This window comes from Oryza brachyantha, chromosome 5, assembly GCF_000231095.2.
Source record: "Oryza brachyantha chromosome 5, ObraRS2, whole genome shotgun sequence".
Classification (NCBI taxonomy): Eukaryota; Viridiplantae; Streptophyta; class Magnoliopsida; order Poales; family Poaceae; genus Oryza; species Oryza brachyantha.
In genome coordinates, this window is record NC_023167.2 from 4970401 (window position 1) to 4995978 (window position 25578).

The 25578-nt window shown below is 40.6% G+C and overlaps 2 protein-coding genes and 1 long non-coding RNA gene across 5 annotated transcripts; 2 read left to right on the forward strand and 1 right to left on the reverse strand.

Moving 5' to 3' along the window:
- Positions 1 to 268: 268 nt before the first annotated feature.
- On the reverse strand, positions 269 to 3789 carry LOC107304260. Of its 2 annotated transcripts, XR_001550288.2 has the most exons (5): positions 3661 to 3789; positions 2766 to 2931; positions 1322 to 1441; positions 398 to 607; positions 269 to 317 (listed from the first exon to the last, which is right to left on the reverse strand). XR_001550288.2 is itself a non-coding variant. In XM_015837505.2 (4 exons), exons 1-4 carry the CDS (start codon positions 3734 to 3736, stop codon positions 478 to 480), a joined length of 492 nt encoding a protein of 163 aa, XP_015692991.2. In that variant the 5' UTR covers positions 3737 to 3789; the 3' UTR covers positions 275 to 477. The 2 variants fall into 2 exon arrangements, 1 of the variants encoding a protein (XP_015692991.2); XM_015837505.2 differs by having other exon boundaries at positions 275 to 607.
- Positions 3790 to 4768: 979 nt separating this feature from the next.
- Positions 4769 to 6453, forward strand: LOC107304249. 2 transcript variants are annotated; one of them, XR_001550276.2, is made up of 4 exons: positions 4769 to 5078; positions 5592 to 5998; positions 6068 to 6121; positions 6199 to 6453. It is a non-coding gene; the product is annotated as an uncharacterized LOC107304249 (long non-coding RNA). The 2 variants fall into 2 exon arrangements; XR_001550275.2 differs by having other exon boundaries at positions 5592 to 6121.
- A 5474-nt stretch (positions 6454 to 11927) lies between these two features.
- LOC102703034 (protein trichome birefringence-like 26) lies at positions 11928 to 16409 on the forward strand. The gene is made up of 3 exons (XM_006654096.3): positions 11928 to 12404; positions 14188 to 14465; positions 15209 to 16409. Exons 1-3 carry the CDS (start codon positions 12092 to 12094, stop codon positions 15974 to 15976), a joined length of 1359 nt encoding a protein of 452 aa, XP_006654159.2. The 5' UTR covers positions 11928 to 12091; the 3' UTR covers positions 15977 to 16409.
- The last annotated feature ends 9169 nt before the right edge of the window (positions 16410 to 25578 follow it).

Consider the following 25578-nt stretch of genomic DNA (forward strand, 5'->3'; position numbering starts at 1 on the left):
TATTATCATTGTTATATGAAATAATATTTTTTCCTTTAGTGGATTGAAGTATTGAACTATTCCATGAAAATTATGGACCATTAGATCAGAAAAAAAAAAGGAAAGTAGAGATAGCATAGACGAGCTGAATAATAAGTGAAATAATCCTAACAAAAAAAATGGAAGAATAAAAGGGAAAAAACACCTATCAGGAGAAGGCATTGACTGAAGCATCCTGAATGATCCATGTAAATAAGAAAAGAAATAAAAAACATTAATGTAATTAGGCTTAAAAAACAAAAATTCAAATCCACACTGTCGCCACACATTGCTGCCTCCTGTTCTTCCAGAGCAGCAATAGCAGTCAAATAAGAAAAGAAAAGGCAGGGCAAAAAGGAAATAGAGAAAGAGGACATACCGCTAAGCTTGAGATCAACGCCATTAGCTTAAGCTTCGACCTCATATCATGCTCAACCATTGTCTGTGCCTCCACCGTATTCACCATGACCTCTTTCCCCACTTCCCACCGTATTCACCATGACCTCTTTCCCCACTTCTGCTTCTTCTCTCAAAGGTGCTTGGTGAGGTGAAGGAATGATGATGAGGAGAAAGAGGCCTCCTCATGATGCTGTTATCATCACCAATCCTCATTGGAGTAAGAAGAATGAAAGAGCTTGCCACCCACATGAACCACACTTAATCCCCTTGTCTCTTTGCCTCCTCTAGGTTCACCTTCACACCTCATTATCTAGCTCGAACTCCACCTCTAGGTTCCCATCAACACAATTGAAGGTAGACGCAAGGGCGAAAGTAGTTGTAGAGACAGAGGCATCACATGGAAGTGGACAAAGAAGGCGGCAGAGGAGTGGGTTGGTGGGAAGGGGGAAAGAAAACCCTAATCCACCACCAATCACATTTAATTTATATGTCTCCCAAGATGGGCCTTCAGTTAGCCTGCTAAGCCTCATCCTAGGCTCCTAGCCCCACACATACATGGTTAATTTACAATGTTTTGCAGAAAACCTCCTCTATTTACTTAAAAGTGCAGAATGATTCTAAATTAGTCTATGTTTTTATTAATAACTGTCCATATCTATTTGTGTTATTATAAATTAACATTATAGAATCTATAACTATTACTTATTAAATTCCCTTTGTCCATCCCAAAATAACTCCACTGAATTCTTTCAAATTTGAATTAGAAGGTTGGAGTTATTTTGGGATGGGGAAAGTATTTTGCTAATAACTTACAAACTCGTAAAAATAGTATTTGGTATAACACTATTATGATTTTAATGTTTTATACACAGGAAATTCTCTAATGAGAGAATTTCATACGTACCATTGGAAAGCCCTTCGGTTCCTTATATGCCATTGGAAAACTTCCTGGGCTGCGACGGAGCTAATCTTACCCAGTAACCAAATCCAATGCAAGTGCTTGAAAATCAAACTGCTTTGATTCCTGTACAAAATCAGTAATGAAGCTCAAAACATTGAGATGACTGTAGACTGCATCGAATTTGTACTACACATTCCATGTTCATGAACTGAAAATTTGATAAAATCCATATCGCTTTTAGAGACAAAAGTTAAAATGGATGACCATCTAGGCAGAAATAACGCAAGAGGAAACAAAAGAATCAAAGATGGAGGGATAAACGGGGCAAAAATTCCATGCCCCACTTAACACAAAGTTAAGAATCAGCAATATAGCCTTTTTCGAGTGGCATTTTTTAGTAATCGATAAACCCAAAAATTTTACATGTCCATAATCACGTGAATTAATTGTCATGTACCATCAAAATATCCTTCATTACCTAGCAAAACGCATATTCTTCATTACAAAGATCAGATACATTTGTGCATGTTACACATTTAAGGTTGGGAATACTTCTATATATATATAATTTTGTATTTTTAGGAGTTATAAATTTATTTCTTGTTTAGGTTAGAGCAATTTACCATTTAACCTTGACTATGAAATAAAGAGCTTCTTTTGAATAACTAATAGCAAGAGTGATGTGGACCATTGGAATGCGAAAAGTGACTGAAATTATTGAAAATTCAGTAAACTGAAATCTAGACACATCAGCAGTGAGGAGGTCTTGCTTGCTTGAAACATGTGAAATAATTGGCATCAAAGTTTACGTTTTAGCCCATATTTCTCAATACTTTCTATTTTAATTCATAAATCATTTACTTGACAATTAACTTCTGTTTTTCTTTCCTTATTTCCTATAATTTCAAGCTTTCGAGTGCTAACTTTAGTTGACCGTAGTTCTTCCTTTCAGCAGAGCAGTCGCTGTCTAGTGAATGTGTGCATCATGAGTGGACAGTGAATGTTTGAAACATTAGAGACATGAAACAAAACTGCATCAAATACATTCCTAAGCTAGAGATGAGTATTTTTTTTATTCTATTTATAGCACTGAAAGTTAGGAAAACAATTTGCTGCATCCGAGGTATGCTACTTTGTGTTCTTTTGTGATGAAAGATAGAAGATAAAATATTTTGTAAATTTTGAATAGCTATTTAATTGCATAAATGATAGAATTAACTAATATAAAATTAAAATATAGTTTAAAAAAAAGATGATGAACTTATGTATCGAAACATTTTGTAAAAAAATGTATTGTTTAGTACCTCATAAAGCGTGTCACCAAAAGACAAGGCAAAAGCTGAGAAAAATCTAGCAGGATGAGCGCGGGCGACCTAAGTTTTAGCTTAGACATGATTACCCTAATGCAGAATTTAGAGGTGAAAAAAAATTCCAAACCGACAGGCACCTTGAGAAGCCATTAGCACAATCCTTGTAATATCCTTTGCTAGAACCGAAGCGGAAGTAGAGGCTGCAAAGCCACATGTCACTCCGTGATTTAGGTGTAGAAGAGATGAGGTCGCTGGCTAGATTTTGGTCACCGGCGATCTCCTGATGTCCTTGGGGGTCTCCACCTGCATTAGTCAAAGATCATAGTATGAACACACTCAGGTCTTTAGCTAATTAGGAATATAATTAGTTAGGGTTTACTGAGGACAAGACAATAGGGTCTCCCTCCTTCCAGGGAAGACTGTTTGCACCACTGATACACCATTTTTTTCCCAAAGTTATTGGTTCGCTTTAACACTCCTTCCCACGTAGATTCGATGTTACCTATTGGTTGATAAATCGGTTGTATGGATAAAAGGCCGATGTACTCCTCATTTATAAGAAAGTGTATTGTGAAGCGGTAGACATATGGTATTGAAGACATAAAACTTCTCAAAATGTGAATTGATGGTAGTCAAGAAGGTACAAATGAATTTATTTGGGACAACATTAAAGGTTATGAATGAACTCCTTTTGGATAGGAGTTACATCTAAAGGTTTTTTTAGCACGCATGTCAATCCTCAATCGTTTGTCGTACTTTTTTGGTTAGCGTTGACTTAGCCCATCACATGACAGATGTTCTTTTTCCTTTGTGTGTGGATGGGGAAGGTGAGGGGGTGATCACACAAATTTCTAACCTTCGGATTTCCTCGAAGATCCATGTTGTCTTTGTTACCAGGGAGCTCTAGAAAACTTTGGCTATCGCCAACTTCAGTAAAGGATTAAGGGGAGGTGGGGGGATAGAGAAGAGGAGGATTTCCTCAGGCTTAGAGCAGTGGCGGATCCAGAATCCGAAGACTGGGGGGTTGGTTACCTTCTTCTTCCTTTAGCCACCCACTTCTTCTTCCTCCCCCTCCTCTCTCCTCTATTTTCCATAAGGGATTTGGCATGTAGTGGGGCTAGAGCCCCCAGCCTTCCCGTTGGATCCGCCCTGGCTTAGAGGGATGGCTTTGGGAGGCAGCGGCCTAGTAGTAGGTTGTGGGGCGGTGATGGCCGGTGTTAGCAGTGGCATCTCCATCGGCTTCTCGACTACCAGAGATGGGGAAGAAGGTAGGGATGGGGGATGGAAGGGGCCTCGCTAGTGTCAGCGGAACTAGGCAATGGTACGCAGTTAGGCAAGGGGATTGTGGATGGCGGCGGCCGTGTGGGGTAAGGAAAGAAGAAGGGAATAGATAGGGTTAGAGGTGCATGAATCTCAAAGCAATCGTGGCCGTCCAATTTCATGTGATTTGGGGGAAGAAATGTGTTGGACGATTTATAGGCAGTCCAAAATCCTTTCCTGACCCTCTCCCTTTCTCTCACCGTTGGTGGTGACCTTGGCACGAATCATCCCTGCTGGCTGCTGTCCTGTTCATCTGTTTGTTTGGAGTGTCATTTTAGCAAATCTGCTGGAGTTTAATGCATTGAAATATTGGTTGCAGCTGAATGCCTTTGCCGATTCTCTGTGGTTGGCTTGAGCTGTAGATGATAAAATTTGAACTTCTCCGACAGTTGAAACAACATTGGTTTGAGACGAAATATTAATACTTGAAGTGTTGAGGTTTCTTCTTGTGATAGTTTTAGCTTTGTATTTTCTTGATGTTGAAAGCAGATTTTGGCCACATGTCAGAATGTAATGCACTTTGCGACCAGATTTCTCGTTTGGAAATGTTCGAGTTAATAGCAGCAGTCTATTAATTTCCGGAATGCAGTGAATGTTCTTACGTTTTGTTTGAATTATTAACGAGAAAATGCAAGCGGTGAATTCAAGCATCTCGTCCTGCGATGTGTTAATGAAGTGAACACAAAATTTGTTGCTAGATATCATGACTATATGTAATTTTAGCAGCTGGACACAGGAAAAGTCAATCATAAGGGCAAGTACAATGCACAGCCGACCCCGTCTGTTTAGCTATACATGCAAAGATTTTGTCCTACGTGACAGCAATTAAATGAAGAAGGAGAGAGGAGCCGGCGCCTGCTTCGTCGACGGCCAGTGCTCGTGCTCCCAGGCTTGGAGACGATTCGGCTGGGCGTTGTATGAACTCGACGACGGCGGTGTGAAGATCGATTGCGTCCACGCACCATCGTGAGTTCTTCTTCCCGCCGTGCTTTCGCGCCAAATCGATCGAGGAAGCATCATCAACTTCTTCTTCCCGCGTTGCTTCCGCGCCAAATCAACCGAGGAAGACGGCGGCGCATGGTGTGGTTCGGCGATTTTCTCCTCTGCGCAGCGATTCGTCCCTCTGCCTGGTGAGATTCCCCTCCGCCATGTGAATCCCCCTCCACTCTGTAATTTGCCCCCTCGATCTGTTCAGTGGAGATGGCCTCATTGGAGTCGCCGCGTCGGGATGCGTCGTGGTCGACAACTTGGGCCACCGGCCGTCGGGGACGCGCACAGCACATACAGCAAAGACAAAGGCAGAGGGGCTGCGACGCGGGGGTGCAGGCGCTAGAGGCAGGCAGGAAGGGGCTTAGGGCGTGGGGCGCGTAGGCGGCGCAGGGCATGACCGCCGCCGCCGGCAAGCGCACACGCAGGCTGCGCAGCTGTGCAGCGCGGTAGGATGCAGGCAGCAGGCAGCAAAGCAAGTTAGCAGGCCCATGCTTTGCTAACTTGGTTTGATGATTAGCAAAAAAATTTGATTTCATTTACTGATTCATAATCCATAAGTTTGTTCATATACAGATTTGGAAATTTGTGACGTTATTTACTAATTTAGGAATTTGTGATTTAGTAATTGTTTGTTTGTGATGGCAACATGGCAGGAGGCTGCTGTTGGCGGTGGCAACATGGCTGGAGGCAAGGGCATGGATGTGTTGGCTGGAGGAGGGAGGAGCTCGGGCTCGACACCTGCCGAGGGCACAACCAGTTTGATGATTAGAAATAATGATCACTTTGCCGAACTTGTTTCATATGTTCAGAATCTGAAAAATATGTTCTGAAGCTAGTATTGTCTACAAACTTATTGTTCCCTAATTCAGTTAAGTTTATGCTTTTCATAGGGACCATAGCCCACACCCAAATGGTGATTTTATTAACATGTTCAATCACCAGCCTCAATTATCACCTCATGTGTTGATATACAAGTGTTATGACAGATGCTGAAAAGATTGAACATGTCGCTTCTTTGAGATGTTTCAGGAATAGGCTATTTCCAGATAGCAACTAGAAGGTACACCGGCTAAAATTTACTGTCCATGTTCTCATATATGTCCAAGTTAGCATAAGTTTTTCCTGTTAGGATTGGTGTTAACCCATGCTGCCTGCAAGCATCAACCGGATCCAAATTATATATGTAAGTAAATTTGTGTTCTTAATTGTTTCGCAGTGCAGTATGCTCACTGATTTTTTATCCGAATATTGAACATACAGGGACCTAGTTGATGCAACATACATGAACCTCATTTCAAGATGGTGGTCCTGGTAATGAGAGGTGGACAGCTTTACCGTTTTTTGGCATGGTGGAATCTCAGACTTTATGTAATATTTGAACTAAATGATCTACAGCTATGTGTTATGGTGGACTGACTCTAGTCAGTACGATAAGTGCAATATTTCAGTTTTTATGAATGTGAGATTGAACATATGTACAGTTTATATACTGAATTTGAGCCGTTCTTGATTAGAATGTGAGCAGTTCTTGATGTGAACGTGAGCATTTTTTTATGGTGACAGAAAGCAACAAAATGGTATACAAAGATCAATGCGTGCTTGATCAGGATGCATATATGCATTAAAACAGCCTAAAGACAACCAAACAGACAACAATTATCTAAATTGTTGTATAATCTGTTTGTTTCGCTGTCTCTATGTGTTAAATAGACAGCTGCTGTCTAGACCATTGTACTTGCCCTAAAGACACTCACATGGACATCACGGCTATTAGAATAATCGTTCTCGGTTAAGGCTGTGTTCAGTTCCCAAAAACTTTTGAGAGAGATGTCACATCGACACGTACGGTCACATATTTAAAGTATTAAACGTAGTCTAATTACAAAACAAATTTTAGATTCCACTTGAAAACCGCGAGACGAATCTTTTGAGTCTAATTAATCTGCCATTAGCTCACGTTGATTATTGTAGCACTTATGGCTAATCATTTACTAATTAGACTCAAAAGATTTGTCTCACGATTTTTCCTATAACTATGTAATTAGTTTTAATATTCATGTATATTTAATGCTTCATTTAGGTGTCTAAAGATTTGATGTGATGTTTTTGGAAAGCTCTTAGGAACTAAACAGGGCCTAAATATGTGAGAGAAAATCTCAAATGTCATAAATACCCTTATCCCTATTTGTCATATGCTTCATCTTTCTCTCTTCTCCCCTCTTGTCAATTTTAAGTGTTTTTTATATTATTTCATAGCACTAGCTTTTGAGTCACAAGGAACTCATAAATCATAAATTGGTTTTGGTTGTGTTGCTATTTTTCTTCGTGGCAGAGGAATCGATAGGAATGGTGGTTTTTAAAAATATTCCCTCATAACACACACCCTTTAAAATTTCTGCCAAAATTAGAGTATTCTAAGGGCACGTTTGACTTGGGGTGGTCGGAACCTCTAATTTTTTTTCCAAAATGTACGGTTTATCAGTTTGATAAGTGTGTATGAGTAAAATATAGAAGCATAAGTTGAAAGCAGGAGAAAACAAATGCACCAAGAGAATAGAATGCTACAAGCTTGCTACAAAAGTAGTTGGAAGAGAGAAAATAAAAGGTGAGAAGCATTGGCTCTCATGAAAGATCTAGATCTATGTATGCTCTAACATAACTACATTAAATATACAGATGAGAGGAAGAATAAGAGAGAAACAATGGAACCAATTAACTATTATATTATAAATGCTAACTTACAATATAGAGTTACAACTAATAGTTAACTACTTCATCTGTCACTAAATATTTGACGATGTTGATTTTTTCATGTTCGACTATTTGTTTTATCAAAAAAAATGTGAGGGCTTAATCCTGGACTGAATCCAAGCGTCCCTCACTTCACGTAACCGTCCAGGAAGTTCAGTTATGCGCAGAATGATACAGAAACAGTACTTCGATTAATTATATAAACCTACAAGGTTTTAATACAACTCCAAGCTAAACTAAAACACACGCAACGGGCTTACAGCCTTACACTCTACAAACAAAAGACGCAACTCTGCACCACAGGAACAACCTGAGCGTAGAGTCGACCTAAAAGTCGAAGCCTTCGTCTTCATCAAAGTATGCAAGACTGAGTACACAAGTACTCCACAAGCCAAGCAGGGAAAGTAGTAAACTAGTAATGCATGGTTAACAAAGGAAGGAAACTGATTCAACTCTCTAACCTTAACAGTTGTTTACAAATAAACCCAAATAATAACCCAGTAATAATCAAGTATAACCATCATTTCATGTTATTCACCTACCATTTTAAACAAATGCCAAGTCTACCTTTTGCCAACACACTGGATTCACCCATAGACATATCTCCATTAACCGGGAGCACGACGTATTCGAATACCAAACGACTCTACAGCGTCTACCCAACTTTACCCACACGACATCCATAGCTAGCCAGGCTATGAATAACACAACACAATATTGCCCCAAGCTTATCTAAGATCCACCTAGCGGTTTATAGGATTTTGTGGCTATTGACCCCGTCCCGAACGCGGAGGGGGCGTGTTCCAACTCCGCCACAACTTCCATCCACTATTGAGCGTCTCAGAGCATACCAGCTCCTCCTGACCTCTTTTGGGTACACGCAGTACCCTCACTCAAACAATCACAATACTCACAACACTCAGTAGCCAGTACACACCTAAGCCCGATATTGCCATATACACAGATAGGCTGTAGATCATCAACTCACTGGAGCAGCACATGCTATGGCCGAGTATCTCGATCGTGTGGATGAGTGTGAACTATGTCACATATACTGGCATAAGGTGGTTAAGTCCTTATAGCTTTTCAAATAAACTATATAACATCTATGCTTTCACATAAAATAATGATAGCCATATAATAATCATCTGCTCTAAAACAAGGTTATCAAGGCATAACAGGCACAATATCAAGGTATGGCAATATGTAAAGCAAAATAAATGAGTAACTGCTAGTTAAGGTGATAATTAAATTAATTAACACATGCGATCAAGGTAAGTACGACTACCCAAAATATGACCTAGCTCCAAATTAGGTTCAATTATGATCAAAGAATGCTTGACTTGCCTTCAGAGTACTCGTCCCAGACTTCACTCCCTACAACTACGGTGTCGTAGGTGTTGGCGACGAACTCTGATCTTGCTCCTTCTGGATCAGCGGTAACGCAGTCGTTGATTTTGTGGGTAGAGCAGTGACTGCGATAAATTTTGGGTGAATACCGGCGGTTCAAACTAGTGAAAGAAAGAGACAGAGGGGAGTTCAGAGGAAAACCACGGTGACAAAGAAAAGGGCGACGATTAAATAGACTCGGCTACGTCGGTTGCAAGATGAGTGGGTTGTGATACACCATGGTTACTGGATGTGGATGACGATGCCCATTGCTTCGTCGAGAAGTAGACGAACTCTCTGCCTTGTGACAGAGACTAGGTCGGTGAGAGGGTAGTGGTGAGCTTTAGCTCAATAGCTCGAACAGAGAGAGATAAGATTGATTTTTGCTTGGATGCTGGCTGGCTCAAAATGGTGAATGGATGTACGATGTGAAGCAAGTGTGGGGGGGGGGGGGGAGATGAGAAGATATGAATGACAATGTCGGTAACAGCTTCTAGCGACGCCGGTGAGAAAGAAATGAGGATGACGTCGGCTATGTCGGTTCACTCGAAATTAGGGGCGATGGAAGGATGGGCTGAATTGGGCTGGCTCGGGCCGACTTGGTCCGGGCCAGTCTGGGCCAGAAGAAAAAAGTTAAGAAAAAGATATTGATTTTAGCCGATCCGATAAAAATGGGTGGTAATGAGGGGAAGGAAAGATGGGCCGAAATTCGGCGACATGACGGATCATCAGTTAATTGGAGAATTTGGGAAGGAACTTTGCACTTTCAAGAGGAAACAAAAACAATAAAAGAAAAACGAACAAAAAAAACGAGCGACTTTTTCAAAATTGAACGAAACGAAAAACTCGACGCGTGAATTTTTAAAACTCACAAGAAAAGAAAACGGTTTTAAAACTTAGTCAATTTTAGGGGTGTTACAAAAAATTATATAATTATTAATTATTTTTATATCATTTCATTTATTGTTAAATATACTTGTATACATATATAGCTTTAAATATTTTTTTAAAAAATGAATAAAACGAATAGCCAAACATGCGTAAAAAATCAACAGTGTCAAATTTTTAGGTACGGAGGAAGTATTAAACTTGCTCTTAAACAACTCTAACAAGGCAGCTAGTGGCACCTATGAGTTGACAACTAAACATTTTTCTTGTGTTATCTCAAGGGTAGGACGCCCACCGACAAATAGTTCAAGTCATTTTCCCAATCCAGTGGATAGAAAGTTCATGTTCTTTTTCCACATCTGGCTGAGGAGCAAAGAATTCCAAACAGCCCATGGATCATCTCCTGCATCTTCGAACCAAAGGGAAGGGATGTCAAGGCTAGGACGCCCACCGACAAATAGTGAAAAAGGCTGCCCTGTGTTCGCAAGCTACGAGGCATCATGGATTCTTTCCTGTATTTTTCTTAGGGCTTATTCGGTTCCAAGGATTTTTAAATGAATTTTGCAGGAATTAAAACAATTTTTTCTGTAAATATCATTCGTTTCACAGGAATAGGCCTAGCCAATTCCTTACGATTGTGTCGTGATGAGTTAATTTTAAAGGATTCTTAGCGTGAGGTGAGATCTCATAAAAATTTTCTTTGGATTGGAGTTATCATGACATTCCAATTCTTTACTTTTTAAATTCCTATGATTTTGTAATCCTATGAAACGAATAAGCCCTTAAACTCTTAAATGTTTTACTGATAAATTTTTATATAAAATCTCCTCTTCTGATCTTTAATGTTTTTGTGTTTTACTAGTTGCTTTAAAATATTATAAAATCAGATAATCTACTTATCTCCCATCCAAAACTCGATAATAACGGGACACTGCTAGGGCCTAACATTAATGGCGGTTGTAAGACAAGCAGACGACCGACAGCACAGCATGCGCCGGACGAGCGTGGAGGGAATCAAATGAGAGAGATTGATTCAAAATAGATAATTACTCCGTACAAACCAAAGGAAGAATGCAGTAACAATCGTTTTGAATAGACCGTCAAAAATATATGGGAATCAAATGAGAGAGATTGGTTCAAAGAAAATTTTTCATGGGGTTGAGCTCTTGCCTTTTTTTTTCCCCCCAAATCTACCTATAGTGTACTATATTTCTTTGGAATTTCATATGATTTGACAAGTTTCAATCATTTGTTTCAAATGGCCAAATAGGAAAAATTCCTATGGATGTTCTCCAAAATCCTTTTTTTCAAAAGGGGCTTGATTGACAAATTTTACTAGACTAGATATAAATTCTCAACATGAACGATGAAATATAATTTTTGTGGTAATATATACTAGTCAAAACTCTTCAAATTCCAACTATTTTTTCCCAAATGCTTATAGTTCGAGAAAAAACAAATGTATGTGTATATTTTTCTGAAAAAATTACATTTTTAGAGAGGTTGCATTAATTCTATATCCGTACAAACACTTCAATAAGCCTTAGTATCGTCCCCATTTGAAGACCTATGTTTATTCTCGTGATTCCAATATTTCCAGAGCGAATAAGGTATTCGGCAAGAGAATTGAATCGATCCAAAAATCAAAAATTAACCACTAAAATAATTAAAAGAGAATCTTTTGACCACTTAACTTAGTATTTACTAAACAACCTTAATACATACATATATATATAATATATATATATATATATTGGAAGGGATATAAAAAAGAAATGGCATGTCTTGGAAAGAAAGAATTCCGATGCGTTGTTAATTTGTCATTGGTAAACTAAAACAAACTACTACTTCTAATCCCTATCTCCAGTGACCAAAAATACTCGGATCCCTGTCGGTTGGGCAAAAAATGACCATATCTTTAAGATTTCAGGACTCATATATCCATTCCATCCAAAGGATCCCCAACAATAAAATATCCACGGAAGAGAAAATTAGAACCCTCCCAAATCTCATAAATAATAAATACTCATCATTCATTCACATCTTCAATCGGAGGCGCCTCAGCGGCTCACACTCCTGCAATAAATCACACATCTTTATGTAGTAGTATTAGTGGAGCAGTAGCATGTCCAGCAGCAGCAAACGCTGCGAATCAGCGATCCCATTCCCAACCGCGGCACTGTCGGCGTCGTCGTCGGCGCTGGACCCCGAGCTCGTCGAAATCTTGCCTCCCATGGCCTCCAGCTCGAGGTGGTGGTGGGCGCCGTGGTGGTGGGCGTCGTCTTTTTCCTCCTCCTCGTCTCGGCACCACAAGGGAGACGGGGGGTGGGGGCTGGGCGGGCCTGTGCTGGTGAAGGCCGTCGGGTGGCTCCTCGTCGCCGGCCTCTTCTTCCGGGCGCTCTGCTCCTTCCCCTCCTCGTCGCCGGAGATCAGCAAAGGTGCGGTCTTGGGAGCCTGGCTTGCTTGGAATTCAAAGGTGTGATTTTGAGCGTGGATGCAAGGGTGGAGTGGGGGATTGGGAGGGTTTATGCCGTCGGTGGGGTTGGGGGACTGCGAGATTCGGTGCAATCCGAGAGCTTTTGCTGTTCTTGGTGGTTCGTGGAGCCAACATTAGTGGATTTCTTGGGCCTGGAGATGTATGCAACTTGTGTTCTTTGGTTCCATGGGTTAGACTCGATCTTGCTGCGTGCTTCTGGGTTTCTCTGTCAGTATTTGGATCGGATGATTTGTCTGAAATTTATTGTCTGTTCATTCGGTTCCCTGGAGCAGCGTGCAATTTTGATTTGCTGTGTTAGCAGGGAAATTTTTGGAGGGGATAGATTTATTTCTTCTTTCTCTTATCATTCTTAGGGTAGCGCTATTTTCGGCGGGTTTGGTGGGGAAAGCTCGGAGTGGAAGGAACTTTCTCTGATGGAGCAGTTTGGCAGTTGGATCTCATGCTTGTGTATTGCGATTGGGTCCTTTTTGCCTTACCTTCCAACTGGGAATATTTAATGTCTTTCTCTTTCTCTTTGAAATGCTAGAAATGCGGCTCTTTTTCTCTCTTCAAAAGCCAGAAATTTGGAAATCATTTTTTCATACTCCATGAGTTTGAGGTGTATTATTTAGTTGGATGGGGAATCGAAAATTAAGAAATCTGTATATTTTAATCTTGTTTGAGATCAACAAGTGTTGAGTAAATATCTGTCTCAAGTGTCAAGAGAAACTAGAAACTTGTGTTTAACTAAGTGGGCTTCTGCACTCAATGTCTACTTATATGACAATTATACTACTCATAGAAACAGAGGAAATGTTCCAAGTCCTTTCTGCATATCATTCCCATTAGAAAACAGGCTAGAGGTTTTCAGTATTACATATTGATTAGGATGCCCACCCGGAGTCAACGATATGCATCTATTTACAGCATATTGTGTTTTGACATGTGAGTGATGATCTGTAAGCAATTGCTTGCAGCAGAATTCTCTAACTTGACAACTTGGAGCAACTAATCCACTGGTCGTTTAAGGACGAATTGGGGATTTGGTGCCAAGTATGTGTTGCTAATCTGAGTAACCAAGTAACTATCCTCTGCCTGACTGTAGTAGTTGCAAGCTGCTTGCCTCTCTTTAGCCCATTGTAACATAATTTATGAACTCCTTTGATGCAATGCTTTCAAAATCCTCATTTTCAAATAAATTTTGAATGAGAAAAGTTTATTATTTTGGTTTAGACTGAACAGTTAGCAAGTAATATTCTGGAAACAATTTTGATGGCATAATGATATGAATGAACACCAATACCAAACTTCAAACTGTATTACCGGTTCAAATAGGTAAATGAGAAAAATGGCTAATTTGTATGATTGCAATTTCCTAAAGCCTAAAAAGTAATATTCTGTCAACATTGTCAGTCCTCAACTTCTCTCACAAACTTGACAGCTACTATTGTACTGACCTAATTCTTGTGAAAAAGGATGGAATTTCTGAGAAAGATCTGCCTGCACACTTTTATTCCAACAACAAATAGATAATTCTTGAGCTGTAAACATTTGCAGTTTTGTGAATCTATTGCCCATATATTACTGCTTATCTATCTGAAAGAACATTCTGGGACCTACTTTCTACCATAGTCTTCCTGCATTCTGGATTTGTACTTGACAAGAGAAACGGCATACTAAATTGTGTTGTTTCATTCTGTAGTGCTCTTGTTTCTAGCATCTCATGTTGGGCATTTCATTTATAGGGAAATGCAACCTTTTTGATGGGGAATGGATTCCAAATCCCTCAGGCCCAGCCTATACAAACAAAACTTGTCGATTTATTGATGGTCATCAGAACTGTATGCGGAATGGTAGACCTGACATGTCATATCTACACTGGAGGTGGAAACCATACGAATGTGAAATGCCACAATTTGATGCAGTGAAATTTCTAAGTGCTATGAGGAACAAATCCTGGGGCCTGATTGGTGACTCCATTCTTCGTAATCAAATTCAGTCATTGATTTGCCTTTTGTCTGAGGTAAATGTTGTGCGCCTTATGTATTTTCTCTAATTCTCCCTCTTTCCTGCTATGAAACAATGTTCATGTGATCCTTGAATCATGTTCCTCTGTGCATTTTTCTAATAGTTATGTTACATTGTCCTGGAAAGTCACACATTGATTTTTTTTCTTTCTTTTTTTTACCAAATACACAGATGTTAGAACGTGAACATATAGTTCTATCTAGCTTGTCGCATTACAGACTAATTTGTAACTGGTCTGCGGCTATTTGATGTGAAGCCTATCTATCATGCGGCATTCTCAGTCTGTTCTTTACACCTTGCACAGGAAATTTCTGACTTTATACTCCAATGTTAAGCTAAAGGTAGAGTGAAAATGTTTTTATATATTAATAGGAAGGAATGATATAGAATGATGAGCCAGAATGTCAGATAAGTTTCAAGTGCCTTCCATGCGTACTGTACATTATCGATGATATATCCAAATGGCCTCTTTCTCTCACACTGCTTGTGATTCTACTAGCTAGCATGTTTCTTGTCCATGATGATAAATTTGGAAATATCAGACTTTGGTTGCTTGGTTTTGTATTTTTCTTCTTATTATCGTGATTTGCATTTAGATATATCAGAATGAAAATACCATGATATTATGTTCTAATCGTTTCTCACAGCAGAAATAGGTCAGAATATCTTCTTTTGAACTTGTACGTGCAGTGTTAAACAGATTATCATCCTGAGCAGACCTACTTGCTGTTTATTTAGGCTGAAGAACCTGTTCAGGTCTACCATGACAAGGAATACAGAAACAGGAGATGGCACTTCCAATCGTACAACTTCACACTGTCACTCATCTGGAGTCCCTTCCTCATCAAATCTGAGGTATTTGAAAATGAGAATGGGCAATCCACCGCTGAAATCCAGCTTCACCTTGATGTACTGGATCCAGTTTGGACAAGTCAGTATGACAGTTTTGACTATGTTGTGATTGCTGGTGGACAATGGTTTCTCAAGATAGCGGTCTACTGGGAGAATGGTAGGGTTATAGGTTGCCATAATTGTCAGGACAAGAAATTACTTGAACTTGGGTTTGAGCATCTCTACCGCACGACTCTGCAACAGGTTTTCAGATTCATCACATCGGCAAACCACAAGCCAGTTGTTCTGTTCAGGACTTGGGCACCGGATCACTTTGAGAATGCGGAGTGGTTCAACGGGGGATCTTGTAGCCGGGTATTGCCTTACAAGAAGGGAGAGTACATGGGAAAAGACATCGATCATCTCATGAGACCAATCGAACTTGAAGAGTTCAAGAAGGCCATAGCTGGTTCTCGGAATGCTGCGAATCTGAAGCTCTTGGATACTTACAGACTTTCATCCTTGAGACCTGATGGCCATGTTGGGTCTTACAGGTATCCATTTGTGAAAGGTGACAAGGATGCCAAATCAGTTCAGAATGATTGCCTGCATTGGTGTGTACCAGGCCCTATCGACGCCTGGAATGATCTCGTTATGAAGATGGTACTGAACTGATGAAACCTCTGAGATTATACTGAAATGCAGGGTTTGTTTCAAGCACATTTGCCGGTCTCAAATCAGGGTCAGTTTCCTGTGCTCGGTCGTGTACTGGTTGAACCGAATGTAAAACCCAAATTTTTGCTAGTTGTAAATCACAGTTCGGTTTCGGGCCGGGAAGTGACTTGTTACTTATGCTGGGCGGATGTAACTTGGAAGTCACTCTGGTTGTCTGCTCCCATCTCTATGTGAAAATTTCAGTGAATGGGTTTGGAGATAGTTCTTGTGTTTTGGACAATAGAATATAGAGTCAATTTCATGTAACTGTAATTATTGTCATGGTTATCAGTTTGGTGCAACTTTAGCTATATATTTCAGAAAACTACAACAATAGTCTATATTTTATTAGAAAGCTGTAAATTTATTTGTTTGAAAAATTTTAGGTTCATATGTCATACGTGAAGTCACGAAAGTACCTAGGTCGATGGGTAGAGGAAAGGGAACGCGAGACACTGAAAATCGGTTTTAAGATAATATGGTACAAAAGATAATATAAAGTTATAGTTATATTATAAAATCATTTATTATTATTGCAGCTTTTTGAAATATTGATCTAAAGTTGTAATATTAAAATAATAGTAATTTTCTGAAAGTTACTCTAGAATATAATCCGCCCTCTATACACCAAAGATGTATGTGGCCACAGCTTATTACACCATTGTCGCAGAACTCAAACAGCATTATAACATAGCATTGCTAAATTAAAATGCAAACAATGACAGAAATACCGAGCTTTGTACTAGTGCTCTTCTGTGTCAGCAATGCCAGCATTTGGTGGTCTTATTGGCGCATACCACGGTGGAGTCTTCGGCTGGAGTTGGGTGAAGTCGTAACAAGGTAGGGGAACCTGTGGCTCGATTGAATCCTTCGTGATGAAAATGCCCAAACACTAACAACTTTTTTTTCGTTTTTCTTAGATTTATAAGCCAAAATTTAAAATTTTAATCATAAATTTAAAATTGATTTATGGTTTTTCACTGAAGTTTATTCCAACATCGTCTTTTAAATAGCTAAGAATACATTTATAAAAATTTTATTCACAAGTTATTTTTTAATAACAAAGCCAAATAGTCACCCCTAGGTCCTAGAGAACATGTTAGAACATGTTTATGACCACACAGTCCTCTTATCTTTTTCCGTACACTTATGCTTATAAGTTTAAATTTAAAGTTAATTTTAGAATTTTTTTCATCATAGTTTATTTTTGATATTTGCTTTAAGATCACAAAAAATGCATACATAAAATTTTTATTCATAAATTGTTTTTAATTTTCAATAAGCCGTTTCGCTTATATTTATAAAAAGCAAAAATATGACAGTAAAGATTTCGCTGAACAATCTCAAAGTGCCTTTTTTTTCTTTGGAAGCCATGGACCATCTCAGTGGAATTCGTAGCTTAACGGCTGAAAAATTCAAATGGTAGCACAAAAATAAGCATACACAAATCCAAAATCAACAAAAAGATTTAAAATAGAGTCAGCCCAAATCAATCTTGGATGAGCTGCTCACACAAGTTGATATATTTTGGGACAGCCTGATGCTGATACATCGATTCGATATGGATTCTGAAAGCACATCAGTAGCGAGAAAATCGATCAAACTAATCCCTAAAACAATTTTTTTAAAAAAACAGAGAATAAAAAATTAATTGGTTAATCAAGTAATTAGTCAGAGCAGCAGCTTAATCTGTCGGCTAACTAGCTAATCCCAGCGAAACTTGCTCGTCATATTGTTGACGGCCTGGATCTGCAGCTCCAGGTCGCGGATTTGCCTTCCCTTGGCCGCCGCCTCCGCCGCCGCCAGCCGGCGCTCCTCGGCGCGCGCGTCCTCCTCCCCGGCCGCCGCGCGCAGCCGCGCCTCGGCGCCGCCCGCGCGCGCCTCGGCCTCCCGCCGCCGCGCCTCCGCCGCCGCCCGCGCCGCCAAGGCCGTGGCCACCGCGCGCTCCAGGGCGCCCACCTCCTCCTCCAGGTTCGCCGCCGCCGCGGCCGCCCCCGCCGTCTCCCTCACGCGCAGCCTCCGCCGCAGCAGCGCCTCCGCGGCCCCCCCCTCCTCCTCCCACGCTGGGGCCCGCACGTAGCCATCTTCTTCCTCGGTCGCCGCGCAGCCACGGAGCCGGAGGGCGGCCAGCACCGACGAGAAGCACGACGACGACGACGGCATCGTATATATTGCAAACACGGAGATGAAAGGAGAAAAAAAAAACGACGACGACGCCGGCAGCGGCACCGGCACCGGCGCTGGTGGAGATCGGCGCAGGCGGCGAGCGAATCGTGATGAGGCGGAGATCAACCAGGAAATCGGAGGCGAATTGCGGTGGGAAGTTGGCCGGCCGGCGGCGTTGCTTCTTTGTATTGGCGCCAGTGCATGTCAGAGTCGAATACGTTACGTTATACTACTCAGACCCTTCTTCGTAACGGAGCTCTGACGCGTTGTACCACCGTTGGATAGACCTAACAGTAACTAGTGATATGGTTTTGATAAATTTTACCGAATTTAAATTTCACAAAAAGTACTAAAAGTGCAAATAAAATTTTGTAAGTAGTATCCAATTTATATTGCTATCTCGTGAATAAAGTTTCAGTTTACTTCATATTTTGAGGCCCCACCGAAATTGGGAAACAAACTTTTAAAAAAAACCACACAAGGATGGCATATGATTTCTAATTTAAAAATATATACTAAATGTTGTGCCAATAAACTCATGCAATCATACAATTTTCTGAATTTTTCATAATTCCCTAGTATTCTTACGACATTTTGTAATTTTATTTTTATTTTTTACACATCGCAGTTACCATGGATTACCACGGGGAGTTTATAGACTTGAATTCAACATTTTGAAATATGAATTTATCCTTGTTTTTACGGTAACCATTGTACTGCCAGGACAGAAATTATAGGAGGAACCTCGCTCCGAGGATGTCCCTATCGGATTTTTCCCCTTTTACCCTTATCCCCTTTCACATCCTCTCCGCCTTTCACATCCTCCAGCTCTTTGATTGTTTCGTTATTACCATTTCATGAGTAAAAATATCACCCTGGTAAATTAGCATGACATTCACTAAGGAGGAGACTACATTATGCGTACACTTCTGTTACTCTTAACCAGTGACTAGTCGGATAATTAAAAAAATAACAAAACTAGCCCTGTATAGGCACCACCGATGTTTTATATCAGTAATAATATATAGTGTGGCATATGAGACTGAAAGTACGATAATGCTCAAGGAACATGGGTTACCTATGTTTTGGCTCTTTAGAAGAGATAATACTCTACTCCCGCTTGTATGTAGCATTGATTGTTTAAAAAATAAGCTTAGCAATGACCCTTGAGACCATGATCCCCAAGAGACCCATGTCTCTCCTTATATACTAGGTGACAGGGTTACAAGAGATAGAGACCTAATCAAATACGACTAAGCTTAAACTGACTTGTACCGATTGGTTATGGAAACCTAAATATATAATATTAATCCTTGCTATATACCTGTTGATCTTAGTTTTCAAAATTATGTCCACCCTGACCCTACTAGTTTGAAATATGCATTGTTGTTGCAATTACATGCTTATGGGTTAACATATGCTTCACTTTAGAGTCATATTATTGTATCTACCTTGCTACCTTGCAAGCTGGGTGTTTTTGTTTAATTTAAATTGAATTGCTTAACCCTGCTTAGTGTCAATTTCACTTAATTTGGGTGGGAACACTATATTCATCCGGGACATTTAACTTTTTACCACTTTTAAAAATGACACCTAACATATTTGTCACCCGCTGTCTATGACATGTGGGCCCTCATGTGTCTATGACATATGGGCCTAGTGGCAAATATGTTAGTACCATTTCTAAGAGTGGTAAAAAGTTAATTATTCCATATTCATCCTTATTGATAAGTCAGGTCTTTGTCTCACAATAATAGTAGTTGTGTTTAGGGGTTTTAATTAAACAACTAAACACATGACTAATAGTGTGTTGTGAGTGCATGGTTTTGTAAGTGGTGCCATTGCAATTAAGGATTGGTTCACATGAAACCCTTAGGAGTCATACCAGTACTTACCGCGAGCTAGCGTGGGCAACAACTGGACTTGACGTGTAGCTTATTCCTCTCCTAGACAGGCACCCAGGTGGAAGGGAAGCAGTTGGATTGGTCTGGAGAGGATTGATCAGCTATCGCATCTACTATTGCACAATGGGAGTAGTCTGCCCAACCCGGGTTAGGATGTGGGAGATGCAACTTCATTGTGGTGTGAATTATTAGGAATGGGTTATGTGAATGGTCATGTCATAGCCTCTTCGTGGGATGTCATGGTGACATGCCCTCGTGTGGGTATGTACATTGTACACCTCTTATCAGAATAAATATTTAAACAGTTGCACCCAAGGTTAATGGGCGATCGATCGAGATTCGTTGTGATTAGTTTCATTGTTTTCATATTAAATTAATATGATAAAACTTGCTAAGCTAGTTGAGATAGTACTATATGGTTTAACATGGTATTACTGAGAGCATGGTTATTATGTGGTTTAGCACAATATTTGTGTTGGGCCTGGTGGGGTATGATTTAGCACTAGCCAACGGTTGGTTTAATAATGTTACTTAATTTCTGTTTATTTAACTATCATTTTGCTGTTGCTAAAGTAATTATTTTTAACTTCTATTTTGCAAAGGTGAGTCTTTAGCCATATTTCCTTTGTACACCCTTAGGCGGTTGTCCTACATTTGATGGTGGCTCGTTTAGTACGGTGGATGTACTCATCCATGCTTTTTCCTTTTTCCCAGAAGCCAAAAGCTGCATTAGATTTTGTTTTTTTGCTGTGTTGTTAAGACTCTGTTTTATTTTACTTGTTTTATTAAGATGATGGATATGTACTAAATTGTTATAGTGTGTATTCGGGATGGTCCTGGACCAAAATTTAATGCATGATATTGTTCAAAAATTGGAGTAAAGTTTTGGATGTGACACGATGTGTTGAATATGTATTGATTAAAATCCGAGTTACAGGAATCCAGGGGGTGTAGAAACTTATACCCCTCAGCATGATATTGTCCTGATCAAACTCGTACCAAGACTTATTTCCTAGTAGTATTTACAATTACATAAACGGAATCAATATGCCTTGTTGGCCTAAATTTACTTATGTAACACAGACTCTCATAGTCGATTCCCTTTTGGATTCCATCTTCAGCATAGTTTCTACTTTTCAACCCTTGACTAATTCATAATTCCATCTACCGCTATCTCTTTCTGCTATCCGATTGCCTTTGTTTTACCATTTGGTGACTTGGTCAACCCTCGATCCGATCGGTTAATGCTTATCTTTAACAACCTCAATTGCCAAATCTCACAGTTAACATACTTATGATTCTGTTGATACTGGTGAAGTTGTGATTGGTGATGGTTCTCCTCTTGAAATTGCTGGTATTGGTTCTGTGCAAATTAAAACCCATGATGGCATTGTTAGGACCCTTTCAAATGTTCGCCATGTTCCTCGAATGAAACGGAATCTTATTTCTCTGGGCACTTTGGAGTCGTTGGGATATAAATATGTCGGCGACAATGGTGTTCTTAAGATTTCAAAAGACAATCTTGTTGTTCTAAAAGGCAACAGAACTGGTAGTCTTTATTTCTTGCAAGGATCTACAGTTACAAGTATTGCAGCTGTTTCTAGTATTGCATCAGATTCTCACACCACCAAGCTTTGGCACATGCGCTTGGGTTACATGAGTGAGAAAGGTATGCATTTACTTTGCAAGAAAGGTCATTTGAACAATATTGACAAACTTGATTTCTGTGAACATTGTGTCTTTGGCAAACAGAAGAGGGTTAGTTTTAGTACTGCTACTCATCAGACTGAAGGAATTCTTGACTACGTTCATTCTGATCTTTGGGGTAAATCTAAGTTTCGTTCTCTTGGTGGATGTGAGTACTTTATTACATTCACAGATGATTTTTCTCGCAAAGTTTAGGTTTACTTCTTGAAACATAAAGATGAAGCTCTTTCGGTCAGAAGTGGAAAGTGTTGGTTGAAAACCAAACTGGCAGGAAAATAAAGAAGCTTAGAACTGATAATAGATTGGAATTTTGTAGTGGTGAGTTTGATACTTTCTGTGCTAATCATGGTATTGCAAGACACTTGACTGTTCTAGGAAGTCCTCAACAGAATGGTGTGGCAGAGCGTATGAATCGCACTCTTTTGGAAAGAGCTCGTTGCATGCTTTCTAATGCAGGCTTGTGGAATAAGCGTGCTTTGTGGGCTGAGACGATTTCTACTGCGTCTTATTTGATTAATCGTTCTCCAAATTCTGCCATAAATTTTCAAATTCCTGAAGAGGTTTGGTCAGGTAAACCAGTTGATTACTCTAAATTGAGAATTTTTGGTTGTTCTGCTTATGCTCATATTAACACTGGAAAATTGGAGCCTAGAGCAAGAAAGTGCATATTTGTTGGTTATGGTTCTAGTGTCAAAGGATATCGTTTATGGTGTCCTGAAGCTCACAAATTGATCGTTAGTCGTGATGTTACTTTTCATGAAGATGTTTTCCTTTCATCGGGTAGTCATACTCCCCCAGTTGAGACTGAAACCGATGAAGCTGCTGCAAGGAATTCGGAAGTTGAGGTAGCTTCACCTACTATTGATGTTGATTCTGATTCTTCAGTTCCCCCTGCTACAGAACAAGCTTCTGGTTCTACATCTTCTAGTAACAATGATCATTGTATTGCTCGAGACAGACCTAGAAGGAATGTTTCTATTCCTAATAGATATCGTGACACTGATGGTATGACCTATTTTGCTCTTCTTGCTGCTCAAGATGTTCATGATACCGTTGAACCTTCTTCTTATTCTGAAGCTATCTCATGTGCAAATTCTTCTAAGTGGTTGACTGCCATGAATGAAGAAATTCAGAGCCTTCATAAAAATCATACATGGGATTTGACGAAGCTTCCATCAGATAAAAAGCCATTGAAGTGCAAATGGATTTATAAGAAGAAGGAGGGTATTTCTGGAGTTGAACCTGCAAGATGGAAAGCCCGTTTAGTGGTAAAAGGTTTCGACCAAAGGGAAGGTATTGACTTCAATGAAGTTTTCTCTCCTGTTGTGCGCCACTCTTCGATTCAGGTTATGCTTGCCTTCGTTGCTTTATTTGACTTAGTGTTAGAGCAACTTGATGTTAAAACTGATTTCTTACATGGAGATTTAGATGAGAAGATTTATATGACACAACCTGAGGGTTTTGCTGTTCCTGGTGAAGAGCATTTAGTTTGTCATTTGAAGAAGTCTCTTTATGGTCTTAAACAAGCTCCTAGGCAGTGGTATAAAAGGTTTGATTCTTTTATGATTGCACAACAATATTCACACAGCAATTATGACAGTTGTGTCTACTTTAAACAATTTCCCAATGGGTGTTTTGTTTATTTGCTGCTTTATGTGGATGATATGCTCATTGCTTCTCATGACAAGTCACTGATTGATCAATTGAAGGCTCAACTTAGTCATAAATTTGAGATGAAGGATCTTGGTCCTGCAAAGAAAATCCTTGGCATGGAAATTTAGCGTGACCGTAAGGCTGGTACACTGTTTCTTTCTCAGAAAAGTTACATTGAAAAGATACTTGAGAAATTTAATCTTGGTAATTGCAAACCTGTTGCAACACCGTTTGCTTCACACTTTAAATTATCTTCAAGTCAGTGTCCTATTAATGAAGATGACAAAGATTACATGTCCCGTGTTCCTTATGCCAGTGTCGTTAGCAATCTTATGTATGCTATGATTTGCACTCGACCCGATTTGGCTCATGCTGTTAGTGTGGTTAGCAGATTCATGCATAATCCTGGCAAAGAACATTGGAATTCTGTAAAGCGGATTCTTCGTTATTTGAAAGGTACTTCTCATTTTGGCTTGATGCTTGATAAGAATAGAGTGAAAACAAATGATGTTGTTGGGTTTGTTGATTCTGATTATGCTGGAGATCTTGATAAACGAAGGTCTATTTCTGGATATATCTATTCTTTGTGTTGTTCAGCTGTCAGTTGGAAAGCTTCACTTCAGTCTGTTGCTGCTCTTTCTACCACTGAAGCAGAATGTATTTCAGCTACTGAAGGTGTCAAAGAGGTCATTTGGTTGCGAGGTCTGGTTTCTGAACTTAGTATTCGACAGGGTACTAATGTTGTTTATTGTGATAGCCAGAGTGCTATTTGTTTGACCAAGAACGACATGTTTCATGCCAAGACCAAGCACATTGATATTAACCACCACTTTATTCGTGATATTGTTGCTCAAGGGCAAGTTACTGCGGGGAAGATACACACTGAAGACAATCCTGCAGATATGCTCACGAAGTCACTTTCCAATACTAGCCTGGACTTAGTAGGTGTTCACGAAGTCACTTTCCAATACTAGCCTGGACTTAGTAGGTGTTCATGGTGCTTAGCTACCCCTTCGGGGTTTTGGAGACATTTTCTTTTAGTTCATATTTATAGGGATTTTGATTCAAGGGGAGGTTTATTGGGCTATGACTCAAATAACCTAATCCTAATCCTTTGTTAGAGATATGATCCGAATTATTATCTGTAATGTATTTGGATTATATTATTAGTTACCAGGTTGTCAAGGGCGTCGAACCCCTGACTGGCCGGACCTCGGCTACGCAGCTCGTAGCCCTCGGCCGTCTTCTCCGGTGAGGTTATTCCCCTCAACCGTAGGCTTAACAGAGAGAGAGGGGAATTAGGGTAATGATCTTGCTTAGTTTCTTTCAAGTCCGGTTACAGGAATATAAGGCCTCTCGGCCACACACGCATGGAGCTAATTGCTCCTTAATTCTAGGCACACATGCATGGAGCTAATTGCTCCTTAATCCTAGGCATGCAACAAACCTTCCAACTAACTATCAATTTTCCAATCTTTGCCACTGGATCCTGCGGCTGTTGCTGCTGCCTCTTGGGCGCGTTCAGCGCGCTCCTGCGCACGCCGCATGTCACGGGCGCGCCGTTGCCTGACGTAGGGGCGGCCGTACATGACATCTCTCCCCTCCTCGAAGACCAGCTCGTCCTCGAGCTGGAACGCTGGATGCCGGGCGCGGAAGTCGTCGACGGCCTCCCATGTCGCTGACTCGACCGGTTCGCCGCGCCACTGAACAAGCACCTGGCGGACACCACGTGCCAGGCAAGCCCGCACCACCCGGGCTGGTTCAGGCACCACCGCGCCGTCGATGGTCGGAGGCAGGACTGGTGGCGATGTCGGTGGCGCACCCATGAACTTTTTCAGCACGCCAATGTGGAACACATCATGAAGACGAGCGCCGGCCGGAAGCTCCAAGCGCACAGCCACGTCGTTGATCAACTCCGAGACGCGGTACGGGCCGACGTAACGGGGCTTGAGCTTCCCAGCTACCGTGCGCGGCAGTGAGGCAACGGCGCGCTGGCGGAGACGTAGAAGAGCCCAGTCGCCGACCTGGTAGGTGACCAGCCGGTGCGACTTGTCATAGTGGTGCTTCTGGACGGCCTGTGCCTGCTGGAGGCGGTAGCGCACGTCCGCGAGGAAGGCCTCCCGTGTCTCCATC